The sequence below is a fragment of the Eleutherodactylus coqui genome, chromosome 4, assembly GCF_035609145.1.
Source record: "Eleutherodactylus coqui strain aEleCoq1 chromosome 4, aEleCoq1.hap1, whole genome shotgun sequence".
Classification (NCBI taxonomy): domain Eukaryota; kingdom Metazoa; phylum Chordata; class Amphibia; order Anura; family Eleutherodactylidae; genus Eleutherodactylus; species Eleutherodactylus coqui.
Genome location: NC_089840.1, coordinates 58,816,996 through 58,830,368, shown reverse-complemented (window position 1 = coordinate 58,830,368; position 13,373 = coordinate 58,816,996). Strand labels below are relative to the sequence as shown.

The 13,373-nt window shown below is 43.8% G+C and overlaps 1 protein-coding gene across 3 annotated transcripts in view; it reads left to right on the top strand.

Annotated features, from left to right (window-relative positions):
- Window positions 1-2,222: 2,222 nt before the first annotated feature.
- Window positions 2,223-13,373, top strand: part of SPECC1 (sperm antigen with calponin homology and coiled-coil domains 1) — a 234,889-nt gene continuing 223,738 nt past the window's right edge. For all 3 annotated transcript variants that reach the window (XM_066599531.1, XM_066599534.1, XM_066599533.1), the window contains exons 1-2: window positions 2,223-2,293; window positions 12,801-12,950. In XM_066599531.1, coding sequence (XP_066455628.1) covers window positions 12,804-12,950 — 147 coding nt within the window. In that variant the 5' untranslated portion in view covers window positions 2,223-2,293; window positions 12,801-12,803. The remainder of the gene's footprint in view (window positions 2,294-12,800; window positions 12,951-13,373) is intronic.

The window sequence follows — 13,373 nt, the reverse complement described above, 5'->3', positions numbered from 1 at the left end:
CAGGCCCGTGAATACTGGGGGGAAAAACGCTATTGGAAGGGTGAGACTTAGATAAAAGACACTTGTGTAAAGACTTGATTGGCTTCTATTGTGGACAGAAAAGGGGGAAAAGGTTTCTGTTGAAGCAATCTGCCTCCCTACCAAAAACAAAGCGGTCTAACCCCCTCAGAGAAGGCTGTCCCAACCTCTCATGACAAAATACGATCCCTTCTTTGGCAAATGGGAATGCTCCTGCTGATTTGTCATCTTCTGTTTACTAGTTAGCTGGGAGAAAGTTGCATAGCAACTGCTGAAAAAACAGATCCACGAGGCCCTTTTACATGGAATGATTCTGGGTCTGTCGTGCGAATTTGAGCAATTTATCCTTGCGTGTAAATGCTGCCAGCAGCTGAATGACAAATGGTATTTTGTTAGATTTTTGTTTAACAAAATATTTATTGGTTTTATGATGATCCAAACATATCAATCAAGAATTACAACATTACAGTCATGTGTAAAGTCCAGCGGCAACAGATTGAACAGATAAATCAGGAGTTACATTGCCAGATGTAATTTCTAATAAACATACAAGGTAACATAAAAGTTAAGTGCCAATTTTAACTTCTTCAATTACTGCAACTTGTTTGTTAGATTTTTATGCCTGCACAGACTGAACAACGAATACTAAGCAATGATTGACCAGTGTAAACAAGCTCCGCAGCCATTCGCTGAGTGATCTTCGCTCCTGTTTAAGAGAATATCGTCTTGTGTAAAAGGACCCTTGCAGACTATCAGCTGACCATACTGCTGCAGCCTAGGCTGTCTTGGAGAGAAGGTCTTGATTGGCTAGCTTCTCTTTAAATAGTCCTGGCTTTTGCAATGTGTTGCTGGTTATAGCGTAGCTATGTGTTTTTTTTAAGGGAAACTGTCTGCTCCTGGGAGCCTTATAAGCTAAACTTATGTGCTCATAGGAGCTGAAAGGCTGAATCCAGTAATGTGTGAGTCTTATACTCGCCATTCCCATGCTGTGCACTATTGAATGCACCTGTCGAACTACTTGGGACATGCATAGTATAAGAGGACTGTATAGTGAGCACAAGTAGTCCACCATGTGCATGCAGTGGAGACTGACAGCACACAGCGTTGGAACAGCAGGGAAGATGAGTAGAAGACTTGCATTACTGGATTCTGCCTCATAGCTCCTGTGAGCCCATAAGTTTATCACAGACTCCCTTTAAATCCAGCATTCCTTGTATGCTTTTAGTACTTGTTCATAGTATAGCTTTGTATTGCATAGCTTCTTGTTTTTTTACTTTTTACTTGATTTTGGATCTGTCTTGTTTTTCTTCTTAGTTCAGCGCTACACATTTTGGTTTTCTTGTGTCTGGGTCTTAGTGCCCTCTTTGTTTCTCAGGATCAGTGTTTCAGATAGGCTTTGCATTAGGGATGTCTATAGGGATATTCGGCGACAGTAGTGTTGGAGTCAACATTTAAGGATATATTGGGGAAAGAATTGAACACTAGATGTAGAGTCCGTTATTGTCAGTTTGATGTTCTGTTTACCATCGCCCATCTGCTCCATTATCTGCTAACCATCACCATGATCTATCTCTTCCATTATTCCACTACCATCATCTGATTACCATCACCATTCTATTACTTGTCATGCGTTTGTTTCCTACTAGTGTTGATACGTGCTTCATATTACTGCTCATTCGACTTTCCATATGCTACGTACTTTTGGCCCTACTATAATTCCTGGCAGCATCTGAGATGCTATTAGTGCATGGGGAAAAGCAACTGTTATAGATGAAATCCCATTCTACCGTTAGTTGTCCAGCTGGTGTCATTACAGTCTTCTGCATTGAGCCATGATACAGTTAAGTACATGAGCCATTAGATACAGTACAAGCAATGCAACAAGACTGTGTTGTGCAGCACTCTAGTCCCTATAATGCACTGCAGTAATCTTACCGCTACAGGCGTTTCAGTACTACTAGATAGACATCAGATCATTTAGAATTTCACAAGGTCTGAGCATGAGTAAATCTGGGGATACAGAAGACATATTCTTATTTTTCCTACATTAGCCTGTCTGTTATGTACGCTGCTGAGTGCCAGGGAACTAGCAAAGCCAGCTTGCTTCCGTATGTGAATCATTGCTCAAGCAGCCTGCTTCTTACTGAACTGTGGTTTTTCTCTATATGAAGAACAGAAAACAGTGAATTACTCAGTCTGGTGTACACATGCTGACAGCGAGGAGAAGGGAGCAGTTCCTCTTCGCAAAAAATAGAATAGCCGATAAAAACTCTCTGTAAGTATTTTTTAATCTTTTTGTTTCTTCCATGCTGATCACTTGGTATAGATCTGTTCTGTGTTTGTCATGGATGTCCCCCCGAGGAGGATGACATGTGGCAGCGGACGGAATCGCCGTCCTTGCACAGAATGACTAAATATAGCAGCATGTCTAAATGGTAATTAATGAATCCATGATGTGTCGCCAGAATTTCCTCTTGGAGATATTGATGACATCTTTCTTCGTTAGAAGCGCTTTTTAAATATCACGTTTTCAGTGTATTACAAATTCAGTTCTGCACAGTAGACCCTCCCATTCTACGTGCGAACGGATCACAAAACCAACTACGTGAAAACGGTGTAGAATTTGATTCATCACACTTATTAAAAATTTCCACAATTGTACACAATTGACTCTCACACAGGCCGCTTTAACCCTTTCCAATTACAATTTCTATCCTGGTTTTCCTAGGGGGCTTACTCTTTTTCTGCCGTTTATACAGCAGCGCTATCTGCTGGCTAAAGCCAGTACTGCATGAGGTGACACGTTGGATAGGCTCCGACAGCAGACAGGCTGGCAATATACAGTAAGAGAACCCCGACGGATGTCTTCCAACATCAGAGCTGTACAGCCTTAAATCATAATGTCTTCAGAGGTCAGACAGTGGATTGGAAAGGGTTAAATGCCACGCTAAACTCCTCCATTGATTTTCATGGGGCTTCTCAGATGAGCGTTCGAGCGAGTCATGTTTTAACGCCGCGATTTTCAAACGCTGTCTGTTCTATTTTAGTGTTTTGCAGCATTTTTTTTTTATGCACTCCATCACCCATTGCAATGAAAGTGTGCGTTAAATGCTGTTTGTAAAAACGCAGTGTTTTAGATGCCAGTATGAGAGCAGCCTAAGGCCAGCTTTGTTGCTTTGTGGCAGGACAGAGGGAGCTTTACGTTACTTTGTGCGGTACTATTACTTTTTCAGCGCTACTATGGGAGGACAGGGTTTAGATGCAACAGTATGATGGGGAGTGTGTGCAGAGAATAATGCTGACGTGAAGAAGCCTTAATGGTGGACTTTTGCTTAGATTGAGAAGGGAAAGAAAATGACACCAATTGGAGGAGACGCCACAAGTGATCACTGGAGGTAACTGAACTGTAACTACTATCACTATGTAGAGCTGGTATTGCACTATTTATATGGTGACTGTATTTATCGCTATACTAGAGCTGAGCTGCTGTCTTATACATACTGTATCTTTATTTTTTCCTACCAAAGACCCAGTGTAACTTAGTGTACCAGTGACCATTGCTCCAATCCTGGGTCTAAAAGACTTGCCGCCCTCCCAGAGTTTGGGGCTGCTTTCACATCTGTGCTAGAAACTGCACGGAGGTTCCAACGCCGATTTGGCATGACATTGCAGAAGAAAAAGCACAGCATGCAGGTCTGTTTCGGACAGAAAATGTTAAACTGCTGAGTAGAAACCAAATGGACCCCATTATAGTCAATGGGATTCACTTAGCGCTGTTTGGTTCCACCATAAGATTTCTGAACAGAGCAGAAAAGGGGAACCCCCAACGCAGATGTGAGAGCCGCCTTAACAAAAATATTATTATTCGCTGAGCGAGAAGTTTCAGTGATTTATAAAGCTGCAAAAAGTGGCTGAAATGTTTGGCTTCTACCTTCATGGGTTTTTGCCCTCCTGTGGATTAATATTGCAGGAGAACAGGCTGACTTGGATGGGCATATGTCTTTTTTCGACCTTGCGTTTCATTTCTGTGCCACACTGGGGGAATACAGAATACCTTTCCTAATCTGGGAGTGCTATGATCTCGTAGATTATATAAATAGATATACATGTGAATAATTTTTCTTGTGAGCAGGGCGACAAAACATGTCCCAGGACTTGTGCCCCTAGTATTTTAAAACCATAACCCTCCTGAGTGGCCAGAGCTCGGTGGGCTACTTGAGACCCAACAAGGCAGCAGAAAGTTCTGAGTGGACAATGGGCATCATGGAGAGGGGAGGGCAAGTTGAACTTTTTGTACCTGGACCTGTGGGCCTTTAGCTATGCCCCTGGTCCTGTGATAAAAGTTGCAGAAATATCAGAAAGGTGGAAATGAGACCTATCTCTTGGCCTTAGGTGCTGTTGGTAGAAGGGTTGGAAGTAGAAGGTGGTGGCAATGCCCTAGTGCTGGATTGTGGACTTGTATGGTTTTTTTTTAATGTTTGTTTGTTTTTTACTTTTTGTTACTTTAATATTCAAATGCTTGAACGTCAATTAGTGGGTGGAAAAAAAAAAACAGTTTTAGGCCGGCTGCACACGGGCGGGTCGAATTCCGCATGCAGTATCCCCTCAGCGGAATCTGACCCTGTGCCCAGCGGGCATCCGCGCTTATCTGCTTTTCTTCTTCTCTTCTGTACTGCAGATGGTTACGCACAGCGAGCTGTCAGACATGCACAGTACAGATTTTAATTTTTTTTCGGTAAAACCTCTGCCCGTGTGCAGGCGGCCTTAGGCTAGGTGCACACTAGTCATGAATACGAGTTGTGTCTCAGAGGCTTAGGTGGAACTTGTATCCGACAACACATTGGCACAAGGCTGTTTTTCTGACTTACATGGATATAACACATTGGCATGTTGCATTTCTCGTATTCCTGATACAGAGAGGAATAGGACATGCAAGGAGTTTTTTTTTCACGGGGCCTTCAGCTGTGCATAGCTCTGTAGCCCTATAACAGGTCCGTGTGCTGACCATAGGTTGAATAAGCTAGTGTGTGGAGGGCGTTTATTTAGAGCCAAGGACTGGATTTAATCCCATCCTGTGAAATCAAGGAAACTTCTTTCCTAGAAAGTACTCCAAAAACTTTCAGCATCAACATCTCACCATCAGATCCAAATGTATGACTTGTGCATCGATCATCTGTAAGGTGCCTTTAAAACTTGTATATTTTCCATTCTGGCTGTCAGCTCATGTAGGAATAAATCGGCTTTATGTTTTCCCCACTCTTGTTGGATGACCCTGTAAGTGGTTTGATAAACATCTTGCAAATGTTGTCTGATTTCAGTTCCTATAAAAAATTAAATCAGCTTTCAAGTCTTAGAACGGTGCACTCCCCAATATAAATAAGCCATTTCTGCACTTTGAAATCAGTGACCGCCGTGCTTGTAATTGCAGGCACCACTCCCATTGATTTCAATGTTGCCGTGCGCCTGCTATAATGAACACAGTCCACTACACAGGGGTCTTAGTAGCGCTTCCGCTCTGCCCCCGATAGATCCTGGCGGGCGCTGCCTGGATAAACCCTTTTAAGCCGAGTCCATATAGGGTGGATTTGCTGCAGCCTTTATCAGCAAAGTGGATGAGATTTTAAAAATCTTGTCCAAGCTGTGTTAAAAAAAAAAATAAATTGTGATTGTTCCCAGCAAGAAAAACCCAGTAATCTTGTAGATATGATACCTTTTAATGGCTAACAAAACTACATGATGTTACAGCGAGCTTGCGAACCTACGCAGGGTTCTTCTTCAGGCTGAAATGGAATAGATCCTAAGCGGCATGCATATATAAGTGTGTATAGATATACATGCCTCATTGGACCCCATTGCTTTAGAACGGGGTCTGTAGGGTTCTGTCATGGTTGTCACTTTATCGCAAAGTAGCGCTGCGTACTGAGCTATGTCTTCAGCAGATATGACGGCGGCTCGAACGCATATTTGAATTTGGCCTAAGAAATGGTTGAATAACCATTTAACAGAAGAAAAGTCAAAGAATCCCATATACAGATGACTTTGATTTTAGTGGAAGTGCTATTTTACAGTAACTAGTCAGCTTCTCACATTCTTCAAGAACGGTCAATTTACTCATGAACTTAGTAGAGATTGTTCCTGAGCGCAGGCAAGGGAAGAATCTCGAACTTCCACGTGCTAATTGGGGTGAGCTGTACGCTAAAAGGTCCCGGGAGGCCAGAAGCCGCTTACAAGAACTCTACAAGTAGAAAGGGTCTTTAAAAGTTCTTAAAAGCCTGTTTGACTCCAGGCGGTCACGTGGCCTTACCCCTGTACTGAACCCTGCCGCTGCCGGTCACAATGCTCTGTGTCACCACTTATTTTGCTTTGTGTAGTTTGCTGTATCAATTGAACATATTTTATGCAAATGCCTTTTAAGGAATTTATGCTCAGAAGTTTTCTGCTTTACATCAGAATAATTGATTAAAAGTGCACTGAAATGAGAAGTTGAACAGGGCTATCTCATTTTGTGCTATAAGTTGCTTATTTAGGGATGTCAGCTATGGGGACATATGTGCCTTTATTGCTCATAGGTCAGTCAGAGGTCGGCCATTGTTCAGTGCAGCTTAGAAATAAAGGCTGAAGTTTGGTCACTTTTTTGCCCTCCCAAAAAACATCATTCTTAATTTCTGCTGCCAGACCCAGATAGTTAGTCAGCAGATTCGAAGAAAGTAAACTAAACAGGCAAGTGCAAATATTGGGGTACATTTACATGGGATGACTTGTTAGGATGGCTACATTTTACAATAGCCATCCCAACAATTACTGTTCGTGTGCTTCTTAGGGAAAGCATGCTCCTCTAGGTAATATGTAAATAAGGGAGATGGAACAATTCCTCTGCAGCGCCACCTATTGGAAGGCAGACTCTTTATACAAGCCTTGTAACAAGGACTGCAGGAAGCTGCCTTCCAATAGGTGGCACTGCAGAGGTATTGTTCCATCTCCCTTATTTGCATATTACCCAGAGGAGCATGAATGGCCAAATAAGTCTTCTCATTCATTCTAGGTGCTCTCCCTAAGGAGAAAAGATAGCGTTCCTGACCCCCATCCCAGGTCTCTCACTAGCCAAGCCAGAAACCTACTATACACTGATGAGGAGCAATCACCTTGAAACAGCTGTCTGTGTATGGATTCTGGATTGGCTTTTAATTCCCAGTCCTTGTTACAAGGCTTGTATAAAGAGTCTAACATTGACTTGCAGGAAGCTGCCTTCCAATAGGTGGCGCTGCAGAGGTATTCTTCCATCTGCCTTATTTGCATATTATGCAGAGGAGCATTAATGACCTTCTAAGTGCTCTCCCTAAGGAGCACAGAAACAGTGATTTTTGGGATTGCACCCAACTGTCATCCCATGTAAATGTATCCTATGATTTTCACTTGCATGTTTCAGCATTACACCTGTAGATGAGCTCTGTGCTCAGGGGAGTAACTACAGGCTCATGGGCTCTGGCGCAGAAGTTCAGCTTGGGGCCCCTGCCACTCCTGTATTTTATGTGAATGTACATGTGGATACAGTCCCACTGAGGGAGTTTCCGGGTGAGAACCATATAAAGAATCGACATAGCAAGCTTTTTTTTTTTCTGCAAAGCAGATTTCAGTCTGTATGTGAAAATGTCAGCCCCATATTAACTGCAGCGTGGCTTTCATAGCATTCGGAGGAATTCCAAAGTGGTGCGGCTTTTGCTGCAGATTTGGGCATGGAATCCAGTGTAATTGCACCGTGTGAGCGAGGATGGCGGAGTCACTGTGACTTGTACCTCTTTTGTGGGTCAGGAACGCTATCTTTTCTCCTTAGGGAGAGAGCCTAGGAGGTGGGTGAGGAGACTTATAAGGCCATCCATGCCCCTCTGGGTAATATGCAAATTGAGAGATTGAACAATACCTGCTGCTCATATCTATACGCAAGAAGACAGCACAGACCCAGCATTGCGGGATGTAATGTCCTTGTAGAACACTACTGGGTTAGAACCAGAATCTGCAGTATATAGAACATCTATTGTGAACTCGCCTGCATTCTAATACTTTTTCTGTATATAAAAAGTTATAAATTATGGTTGGCTGCTATAAACCGCACAGATAAAATTATAGGGTCTCCAGCCAGCATTGGGAAGGGGGGACCAATAAAGGAGTTCAGCTCCAGGGCATTGAGAGCCGGACACAGTTCAGACGTTGTCAGTATGCATTAAGCCGGGCTCACACGAGCGTATATGTAGAACGCAACGTTTCACTGCGCTGTGAGTCTGCGTTTCGCTGCGTATGGCATCAACTTTGGACTGTGCATGATAGTGTATCTCACGAACGCTGGCATGCGCGGTCTTCTTGGTTTCTTTTTTTTAAATTTCCCACTATGTCTCTTATCGATGTTGCGTATAAATGCGGCACGTATGCAATAAAATTGCGTATGTACAGCGTTTATCACGTGCCCATAGGGAAAAATAGGGCTCTATCATGTATAATATGCGGTAAAATAATATGCTGTAAAATGGAACCTGCTGCGTTTTTTACGCGCAATGCATATATGAAAAAGTGACTGGAACAATGAGAGTCAATGTACTTTCCTTGGATCCGTTCACCCCTTATTATGCTTGCGTAATACGCAATTAAGTTACGCCTGCCCAGAGTTTAACAGCTATGACCTTTTTAGACAATACTGTTCTTTATGGCTGCCTATAAAACGTGTAATGTGCAGCATTTAATATGCAGTGCCGCTAAGAGACAAAGCGGGGATTACCAAAAAAGAAAAGGTCACACTGCGTGTGTATTAGATACGCTGCCATGCGCAGTGCACAATCACTGCTCTACGTAGCGGTAGTTGGCTCACACAGCCACATGCGGAATCCGCTGTGAAGCCCCCCTGTGACCCTGCGTACAGCCGCGTAATGTACTGCGTATGACCGCGTACTCATGTGCAGTACATTGTGTATATTTCCCCTGCTGTCGCTTAGTGATGACGTGGATACCGGTTATCCACAATGGGCTCCAAGTCGCAGTAAAATAGAACACGCTGTGATCTATTTTCTGCGAGCGGATTATGTAATTCCAGCCCGCTAATGTGAGCGGAACGGTGTTATCCAACGCATTGACTGATCTGCGTATTACTGCGAACCAAACGCTTGCAGAATCCACAATTCCTATAGTTTGAGGCCGGCCTAATATAGCAGCGTTTTACGCATACGGCCGTGTGAATGAGCCCTCAGAGCCGTAATGGATCAGTCACATGACTACTGTTCAACCATCCTGAGGATGTGGCCCTCACCACTTCCTCTATTGTGATAGTTCCATATACTGTGTATTTGCTGTGTCTGGTACAGCAGCTGACTTTTATTCAAGTGATTGGATCTGAGCTGTAATACCAGGCAGAGCCGCTGCAAAATGTACCGTGATGGGCTTGGTGAGCCCAGATCAGAGGCCTCCAAACTTTATAACTTGTAAGTCACATTCAACTTTTTTGAGTGGCGGTCGTGAGTCGCTTTCCGCTTTTCTTGAGTGGCGGTCGTGAGTCGCGTTCAGCTGAAAGATTGAGAGAACTTTTTAGGCTAGGGGCTACACAGCATCTTCGGGTGCAACACTTGTCATGCAGCATGGCCCTGCTACATTGTATGTCCTATGTCACAGCTCAACCCCTGGTGGCAGGAGAAGGCTCCCCTGAGGCTCCCACTCGCCAGTTTGTGACATGACCATGAATTACAATATGTAGTATATTTTATATTACATTTTCCTGATAGCAGAAAGGTGCGGCCGCACAGAATGTAGGGATCTGTACCCTGATTTTAGCTACATAGGAATATCAGGATGTAACATTAGAGGTGGTCTGTGACCTCCCACCCATTTCCTAAAGCTTGTTTTTTTGTTTTCTAGGCCATTTGGGTTACCTGTACGTGCCCTCTTCTCGCTATGACTGCATTCAAAAATGTTTAAAAAATAAAAAAATATATATATATATATATACATCTATATTATATGGTTGTTAATAAAATTCTTCTTTTTGGGCACTCGGTGTCAAAAAAAAAATTTTCTAGAAGAAGTGCGGCACTCTATGATGCTTAAGGGGCTTATTGCCCTTGATTAGTGATAACGAGAATGAGAATGTAGGTTCTTTATACTAACATGTATTGTAGGTGTTTACTGTTGTGTGCGGGTATACACGCTATTTTTCGTTTGTTTTACTCATTTTGACTATTTAGTGAAGCCAATAGCCCTGTGATGTGTGCGAATATTCGCGCATGTGCGTTATACACAGTGATACTGGTAGTGCTGTTTACTTTGGTCGCTGCAATGGTCCCGCGATATGTGCAAATTTTCACACATGCATGTTGTGCACAGCGATATTGCCCTTTCTTTTCGTAATTGCAGCGATGGTTCTCGCCATGTTTGCGAATTTTCGCGCATGCGCGATTGGGCGAATGACGTCAGCGGCTCTGTTGCCGCATCATTTAACTCTCGCAATTCATTAGAGTATTTGCACATGTGCACCACACCCTGGAGACGCTGCAAGACATCATGGAGAGTGAGGACACGTTAGGGTTACACCAATGGTATGTCTGTATGTTTGTAAGCACACACCTGTTGAGATTTTATTCTGCTGCTATATATGGAGGGTGTAATGTGGGTCTCATTATGTTTGACAAAGATCTCTTGATCGAAACGTTGCAGCTTTTACTCTGGAGGTAAAATAAAGCTTTGATTTTTATTGCATCACTTTATGCTGCCACAAACTATTTTTTCCCATTTCCTAAAGCTGGTTGTCATGATGCACACTCATTTACACTTGCATGATGGGTGGTCTGCTTTGGAATGGTCGGGATTTGAATAGGCTTATAATGGTAGCCTCAGTAATTCTATAGTTTATAGCTCACATATATAATTTTACATACACACGGAATACGGTTGTAAATGTACAAAATAGCAAAAGCCTGTATTATAGTCCAGTGCCTTCCAATTTCCACTGCTTACTTTTGGGAAAAAAATTGCAAGTTTTATACCCCAGACACACTTGGAGAACATCTTTAATTGATGAAGAACCACAGCATATTCCATATTTGCGCTGACTGCTTCCATTGAAGTCAGTGGAAGCCGTCCGACCCGTGGCCCTTTTGCAGATGACCTTCCAAAAAGGTCCCGGGTATCCGCGTCAGCGCCTTGCGACAGCGCAGTAAAAACAAGGATTTAAAAAAAAACAACAAAAACCTGTACTGTGCATGTCTGACGGCGAGCCATCCGGCCCATCCGCAAGAGAGATACAGGTACGCACGGATGCCGGCCGGGCACAGGCTTGGATTCCGCGGCAGGCTCCCGTACGCAGAATTTGAGTCCCTTGTGCGCAGATTATATGCACATGTGGCTAATCTGTTTCAAAATCCGTACTGTTTGATGCAGACTGGCTGAATATTTCTTCTGCTGAGGAAAATCTGCAGCATATTGGATACGTATGAACGTAACCTTTAAATTTTAATCCAGGTAATTGGGGTGTTATCATTGGCCAGGGCTACAGGAAGGGGTTGTACCAGAATCGACTTTTATCATCTATTCGTTGAATGAATAGTAAGGGTTTCACCACTGAGACCCCTCCCGGTCCTGAGAATGGGGTCACACGTCCCCCTCTTCTCATCACTGTGGGGTCGCTTCTCCCACCCGCAGTGATGTAAGATTGAATGGAGTGGTGGTCGCACATGCACAGCCTCTGCTTCATTCATTTCAATGGAGATGACCAAAACAGATGAGCACTTGTACTCGGCAGTCACATTGAAAATGGAGTTGCAGCATGCATGCTCGACATTCAATCTGAATGCTGCAGTCACTCCGAGTGAGGTGGAGGGGGACACGAGACCCCCATTCTTGGGATCGGTGGGAGTCTCTGCAGTGAGAGAGGTGGTAATGCATTGATTCTGGTACAACATTAATACTGTACCATGTATAATGCTGGTGTCTAGAGATGAGCGAGCACGCTCGTCTAAGGCAGATGCTCAAGTGAGCATCGGTCTTCTCGAGTAACTCATTACTCCTCTGAGCAAATACGGGGGGGGGGGGGGGGGTGGGAGCGGAGGGGGAGGAGAGAGATATCTCACTCTTTGCCGCCTCTCTGCATTTGCTCGGACGAGTAATGAGTTACTCGAGAAGACCGATGCTCGCTCGAGCATCTGCCTTAAAAGAGCGTGCTCGCTCATCTCTACTGGTGTCTCCTAATATGGCTGAGCGGGCTTTAGTCCCCCTTAAGCACTAAGCATGGATACAGCTGCTACATTTGCACCCCCTATTGCAACTGTAATACTTCTTTGCTTATCTCATAAAGTGTTCTGTAAGTTTATCTGAATTAATTTACAGTACGTGTTCCTTTTTAGGGTGCCTGTCCACGACCGTGAATTCACCGGCAGTAAATCGCCGGCGAATCATGCAGGCTGAAGCAGGTTGAAACTTTCCATAACATTGCTATGGAAAGCTCTGGCTCCGTGTCCATGAGCGGAGAAGCATTGCGATTCTCCACTCGCGGGGGGCAATTCGCAGCATGCTGCGAATTGCCCCGATTCTCCGCGGTCAGCCTATCCGATTAGGCTGACCGGCGGAGATTTGTGTGCGGCTCCTGCCCCCAGGTGGCGGCTCCCGTGGCGGAAACCTGCCGTGGGACTTTGCAACGCCTGTGGACAGCCGGCCTTACTCTTTTGTTGTCTGGATAGATTATATATATATATATATATCATTAATATTGGAGTAGACCCAAAAGCTTATCTGTATCTTTCTTATATCCATAGGGTATGAAGAGCTCTGCACGTTCTTTGACTGCACAGACCAAACAAGGAAGCCATGGAACAGAGCGAGCGAAAGCCATTCCGATTATTGCCTTTGGGATGAGAACGTCTAGGTCAACTAATTCACTTGCGTTTGAGTCCCGACTAAGTAAGGTAAGAATGATGATGAAGTATTGATCTTTCTGTGGAACTTTCTGCCTGAGGACGTGGTGCTGGCAAACTCAATAAAAGATTTTAAGAGGGGCCTGGACGCCTTTCTTGAATGGAACAATATTTATTATAATCGTCAATTACTTCCGAAAGATCGGTGATCCGGCGATTATTCTGATTGCCAGAGTTGGAGTTTGGAAGAAACTTTCTTTCTTTTTTCCTAAAATTAGGAAAATTGGCTTCTATCTTATGGTAGGTTTTTCTTTTTGTCTTCCTCTGGATCAACATTGGAGAGTAATAGGCTGAACTAGATGGATGTATGGCCATGCACTGTTATCATGTTACACTTATCAGAACATCAGTGAGTCCCAAATGTGGATCTTTCATTCTAAAGTCCTACTGCTAATGTTAACCACTGGCTTTTCT